A 6318-nucleotide genomic window follows, 5' to 3' on the forward strand; every position below is an offset into this window, starting at 1 on the left:
ATGATCTCTCTAAGCCATGGCCTCTCAAAGCACCCACCACGACTGACGCAGCTCCCCACTCGGAGCTCCAGTGGAGACACGCAGCCACCCAGGTGTCAGGCTGCAGGCTGCGCCCTGCTGTGACACTGGTACAGGACCGCAGCCAAGAGCACCTGTGGGAGTGAGTCCAGGTAGAGGAACTGCTCCGGTTAGTGACAGAGCTGCAGGTGAGCAGGTTGAGGTGTTTCAGAGAGTGTGAGAGAGAGACTGATCACTAGAACCACATCTTGTCTTCTCTGAGAGCAGGCCAACAGTCAGACAGGATACATAACACGGAGGACTCCCCATCCCCTCTCCGCATGACTGAACATAGTGACCAGGAGGACAGTGGACAATGGTGACAAGTTCCTTCCTGGTGCAGCAGGCACATCCCCTCAGCAACACCTCCGCCTTGCCAGGTGCCTTTGCATAACAGGTATGAGGCCCTGCAATCGGAACCGAACAGTAATGAGGACGATGATGAGTCTCGTGATGATGCCCTGCTTCAAAACTACTTCTACAAAGAAAAAGCAATGGGTTGTTGTCATAGGTCACTTTTGAGGGTAACAGAAGCCCTGATACGCAGATCAGACCATCTTCTTTTAGGGAAGTCTGCTGCCTCCCTGGGGCCCAGGTACAGGATATAGAAAGAAAACTTCCTACCTGGGTACAGCCCAGAGATTATTATCCATTGACTTTTCAGGTAGGCAGCAATGAACTTCCAACAAGAAGTCCAAGGCTGATCAAGAGAGACTTCAGGGCCTTGTGACGATCAGTACAACAAGTAGTGCTGTCCTCTATCTTTCCAGTTGCAGGAAATGATGAGGAAAGAAACAGGAAGACCGATGAGATCGATTCCTGACTCCGCGCCTGGTGCCACTGGCAAGACTTTGGGTTTTTTGATCATGGGTCGGTTTACGCGACATCAGGCCTGCTGGTGACAGACAGGGTACACCTTTAAAGGCGGAAAAGAATCTTTGCTCAGGAGTTGTCAGGGCTCATTGAAAGAGCTTTAAACTAGATTTGAAGGGGGAAAGGGATGAAAACAGGCTCACTAGAGATAAGCCTGAGAGTGGCACATCAATTTTTGAGTGACAGGCTCCTTGGATCATCATACCAGTGGAGGTATGGAACAGAGTGTCATGTGATGGCAAAGATACAAGGGATATTGATGGACTAGAAACAATGGTAGTGCCTGGAAATGGTCAGGTAGGAATAGGCCTTCTCCTCACAAAAAGGTGACGGAATCAGTAGCCCAGCTGAAATGCATCTACGCCAATGCCCGCAGCACGGGCAACAAACAGGAGGAGCTGGAAGCCGTTGTGCAACAGGAAAACTATGATGTAGTTCCAACGCCAAAACATGATGGGATGATTCACACATCTGGAGTGCTGCTATAAATTCTTCAGAAGGGATAGTTCAAGGAGGAGAGGTGCTAGAGTGGCCCTGTATGTTAGGAAGTGTTTTGACTGTCTTGAGCTTAGTGATGGTGATAGTAGGGTTGAGTGCTTATCATCCAAATAGACTGTTTCAAAATAGGTGCAAGTCTTATACCCCACTCCTGCCTTCTGATGTTTAGACATCCAAACATTGCTCTTTTGGCCAGTGATCTTGAGGTCAGGTGCAGAAAAGAGTAAGAAGTATTCTAAACTGAAGAATGCAAAAGGTTTTCGCTGCTTGTGGAGTTTCTGCTCCTCTGAAATGGTGAAGTAATCTTTTTCACTCAGTTTTAGTGGATTTAGCCAGCCCTAAATTCTTAACACGCTTTCAGAAATCATTATCTTTAAAGAGCTTTGATAATTGATCAGATTGAGGATTACCACTTGATGCTATTTAGAATGAATGAAGATCATGGCTAAGATTAATTGGTATCGAGCCATAGGTCTTTGCTGCATTTTAACACCGTGGAAATAGTAATGTCTGGAAAAGACGAGCAAAACCCTTTGGATTTCAGTGATAATTCTGTTGCATTTTTTATACACTTTTTTTTTTTTTTTTTTAAGGAGGAGAAAGTGCTATACTGCATTTCTTTCATAATCTGAGAGAACAACAGCATTTGGAGTAATGGCAACAGGAGACCTAAAAGGAAATTTAAGAAAAATAGAACAAGGACTTCGCCTATTAAATTATCCAAGAGACGTGGATTATACATTGTAAGTGGCAGTGTGAATAAATTTATGCTAATACATGGAGACAGCCAGATGTGTAAACAAGATACGTACAAATATTAGCATTGCACCCAGTGATAAGTAAGCAGAACATATGTCTGTGGGCAGTTGGGGTGTGATACATGTGAACTGGAAAGTGATACACTGCAGGATTATTCTAAGGTGCTTAGAATAATCTTGAAGTGTATCACTATCCTCCTCGTCTTTCTTACACTGTTTTTCTCTTTTTCTTAATCTCTAACCTTTTTAATTTCTTTGTAAGTGCTAGCAAAATTTTCTTCAGGAAATTTAATTTCTGTGAAGATTAAAAAAAAAGTGTTCAGTTTTGAGGTGGAAATGTTGATGGCCTTTAGACTGACAATGTAAAAATTATATGAGGGTCACAAAAACATTGTTTTAAGCATTTTACAGATAGCAGGAAAGACTGTTGGATGAGATATGCTCAAAAACTTAATGTAAGAGATCCTTGGATATAACATGCTGGCTATATTAAAAAAACGTTCAAGTTACATGTTTGAATTTGTGTAATGAAAGGCTTTTGTTGTTTTCTGCTGTGTAATACTTTGTTTCTTGCTAGGTTAGTAAAGGGTGATCCAGCTGCATTTTTACCTATCATCAGCTATTGTTTTACATCTTTTTCAACTTACATAGCAGAACTTTTGGTAAAGTGCGATGTGGAGCTCACAGCGAAGAGTGACTTGCGTTTCATTGAAGCTATTTTTAAGGTACTTGTCTTCATGTTCTTTGCAGAAGAGACACAGTTGAGTATGGCTTAAAAAAATAAACATCTAGTGTGAGTTTTACTGGAGAGTGAACATTTTTGGCAATGGATGTGAATCATAATTCTGTTAGGATTTAAGATGAATGGCAAGTCACCATATCACAAGTCTTTATTTGTATTTTTATGAAAATAAGGATGGATGTTGTTAACCAAATCTGAATTTTGAGACTGTTGCAGAAACAGTAATATTATTGGTTCATTTTAGTTTTGAAGAATATTGAAGTATTTATTACACAAGTTTTATAGAAGTGACATTAGAAGAAATCATAACCAGCAAAAAATAACAGCAAACTTCAATAATCGTAATGAAAGTGCAATTAGGAAACACAGCTATTTTAAAACACCATTCCATATTAATATATAAAGTCAAGTACTTAACAGTTTATAAATTGGAATCAAATTCCCTAGCTGAATGAAAATAATTTTGACCTATCCTTAAAAATACCCAGAAGCACATTTTTATAAAAGATGGCTTGACATATTAACAAATACTAGCTTATTCAGAGGAGTTTTCCATCTGAAAAGGACCGATACTTCTTTACAAAGAGGTTCTGTGGGAGCGTTACTTAGCACTCTGACACATTTGCTGAGATTAGTACTTTTTATGGTGGATTCATTTCATGAATCTTAAGACTCTTGAGTTAAATCTTACAAGAGTGATGTGAATGAAATGTGGAAGAGGCATGTTAAAAATCTAGTTAGAAGAAACAGTTTTTGTTAGAAGCTTAGTCTATATAAATAACCAAATGAGAAAAGGTTTAACTGCTGAAGTGCAGAATGAAAGAAAAGATTGTAGGAAAATGAGTATGCCACTTCTACCACAAATTGTGTGGTGATTTCGAAAGTGAAGTAAACTTTATTTTGTTGCAGCTTCTTCGAGATGTATTTCAATATAAACCAATTTTAACAAAACAACAGTTTCTTCAGTTTGGCTTCGCAGAAAGAAAAATGCAGATTGTTTGTGATATTATCAACTGTGTGGTGAAAAAACATAAGGAATTAAGTAACTCGAATAAGGTACTGATTAAATGGTAACTTTTTTTTAAGGTACATTTTTTTTTTTTTACATTCTTGATGCTGCAGTTAGAAGATGAAGACCAGTTATTTGAAAAAGTAACATCACTGGTAGTCAAAATAGGGGGAAAATTAATAGAAAGTTCCAATGTAAGATGCTTGAGTGCTATCCAGTATACAAGACACAAAGCTGTCAATGCTTCATAGTATACACAAAAGAATATTAGAATGAAGATAAATCTAGTACTTGGTATCTTTACAGTAAGTGATACATTTTCTTTTATATTTCTCAACGTAGTGAATGTTTCTGTAACTTGCTAGACTTTGCAGGTAGATTTAAAAACAAAGCAAAACGCTTTGATACGCTGAAGTTCTGGTAACAATTGAAACATGATGCTTGTTTTTTGTTTCGGTGGTATACATCTCAAATCTGCTTTTTTTTTCATTAATCGCATCTCATCTACATTGTTAAGGCATTTTTTGTCAGTGTGTGCTGTGTATCAGTCTGTGCTTTAATTGAAAATAATGATCAGTCTTCAAATTTTACAGGATTTTGTTTTGTCTCAGTTTAAAACAATGTTCAGGGCTTCTGTATGCTTAATTTGTCACTTTGGGGGACATAACTGCCTTTTTTTCATTTCTACTGTAGCGTGAGTTGTCTTTTCTGTTTATGGCTAGCTTTGAAGCAGCTTTGAATAGGCATTAATGAGTGTATGAATACAGCATTAGCTTCCAGATCTGTTTTCTCTGTAAATTTGGGTCGGGCATAATTTTTTTTTTTCTTTTTTAGGCAGTATTGTACTGCAGAAGTTTAAATGTATTTGTGTGTGCCACTTGGTATTTTTGCCTGTTAATGACGGCAGAGAATGGGATGGTGTCCTCCATGTCCTGTCATCCTCATCCCATTCCGCAGCCCCTCCCACCCCCCAGCCCGCTTCTGGAAAATATTCCTGTATTAGAAGCATAATATTTTCTCCTCTTTGCTTTGAAGGTTAAATCCCAGACAAGGAAAAAAGTCAGATTTTTAAAATATGAGGTACGGTTAAATTGTGATAATGTCCTTGCTGATCCTTGTGGCAATGCTCTGAATTCCAAACAGGTATGAAAACATTTTTTATATTGTATGTCTAAAGGTTAATCTCATTTGTAGCAAGTCAGGCTTTTTCTGGAATGTGTGTTTTCATTCGTTTTTAATGCTTGATCAGACTTGCATTTTTTTGGGGGGGGGGGGGTTGTTGTTCTTGGGACTGTTTTAATTTTTTTTTTTTTCCCAAATACGGTTGACTGAAATAATAGCTGGAATACAGAGGATACTGCTTCTCTCTTTTTCTGAGTAGTTGATCTCAAAGTGGTTATGATCTAGAACTGTTGTTTGCTGTTTGAATTATATCAAAAGGAAGGATATGAGCAATGAAGACAAAGCAATGAAAACAAAGGGGCAGTTGGAAAAAGAATATACATCCTGTTTGGAGATTGAAGTGTGTTTGTTCTAATATTGCAGCGTTTTCAACTTAACTTTCAAAACACTTTTTGGCCTTCTTTTTTTCTGAATCTGTTCAGCAAAGATTTCTTAATGTAACATTCCTCTTGTCTTTGGTTTTACGAGAGTAACACTTGGTCTTACGTGTCGTGGTACTCTTGGCCTGTAGAGGAAACAGCTTTCCTAATACTTTCTGCTAAAAACATGCAAAGTAAAATTGTACAAAACTTTTAGGTCTGTGATTGTCTGTTAAATGTTGGTGATTTCTATTTAGAAGGAAAATACTGCTTGAAGTAGTGAGGAAAACTTGAAGTATTTGGAATGATATATCTGGCATTTCTGCTTGTAAAATGGTAGAACTGAATGTGAGTCTTAAGAATTCTCCAGAAGAGGATAGTTTCAGCTTCACTAAAACTGCTAGAAATCTATGTTAAGATGGTGCACAAAACTAGTAGTTCTGGATTCTTAAGAGTTAGATAATTTATTTTGTTTTGTGGCAGGTAGTAATCATAGGACTTGATTCACCTGGAAAGAAAGGCAAAATTTGTCTCTTATTTTGTTCTCTCTAAGAGAAGCATTCAGAGGAAATTAAATGTGTAGCTAGTAGGGCTATTTTGCTGATAGTTCTCAAGCAAAAGAGTTCTAATCTTCCTAGTTAAACTTCTTTTCTTTCCTGAATGTTTGAGTGGTGGTTTTGATGTTGGAACTCTCTATACATATGTCAATACATACAGTCAAGATTCATACTTCCCAATCCATACTTAAAAATCTAACAGCCCTTACAATAAGAGAGCACATTAATGCCTTCAATACTTTTATGGATGGGAACCAAGTAGAACAGTACATATGGAAAGAGT

The 6318-nt window shown here is 37.9% G+C and overlaps 1 protein-coding gene across 1 annotated transcript in view; it reads left to right on the top strand.

Annotated features, from left to right (window-relative positions):
• Window positions 1-2082: 2082 nt before the first annotated feature.
• CEP44 (centrosomal protein 44kDa) overlaps window positions 2083-6318 on the top strand; it is a 10962-nt gene continuing 6726 nt past the window's right edge. The window contains exons 1-4 of the mRNA XM_010143638.1: window positions 2083-2171; window positions 2764-2911; window positions 3838-3984; window positions 4973-5080. Of these exons, the coding sequence (XP_010141940.1) occupies window positions 2083-2171; window positions 2764-2911; window positions 3838-3984; window positions 4973-5080 (492 nt within the window). The remainder of the gene's footprint in view (window positions 2172-2763; window positions 2912-3837; window positions 3985-4972; window positions 5081-6318) is intronic.

Source organism: Buceros rhinoceros, unplaced genomic scaffold (genome assembly GCF_000710305.1).
Source record: "Buceros rhinoceros silvestris isolate BGI_N320 unplaced genomic scaffold, ASM71030v1 scaffold8889, whole genome shotgun sequence".
NCBI classification, from domain to species: Eukaryota; Metazoa; Chordata; class Aves; order Bucerotiformes; family Bucerotidae; genus Buceros; species Buceros rhinoceros.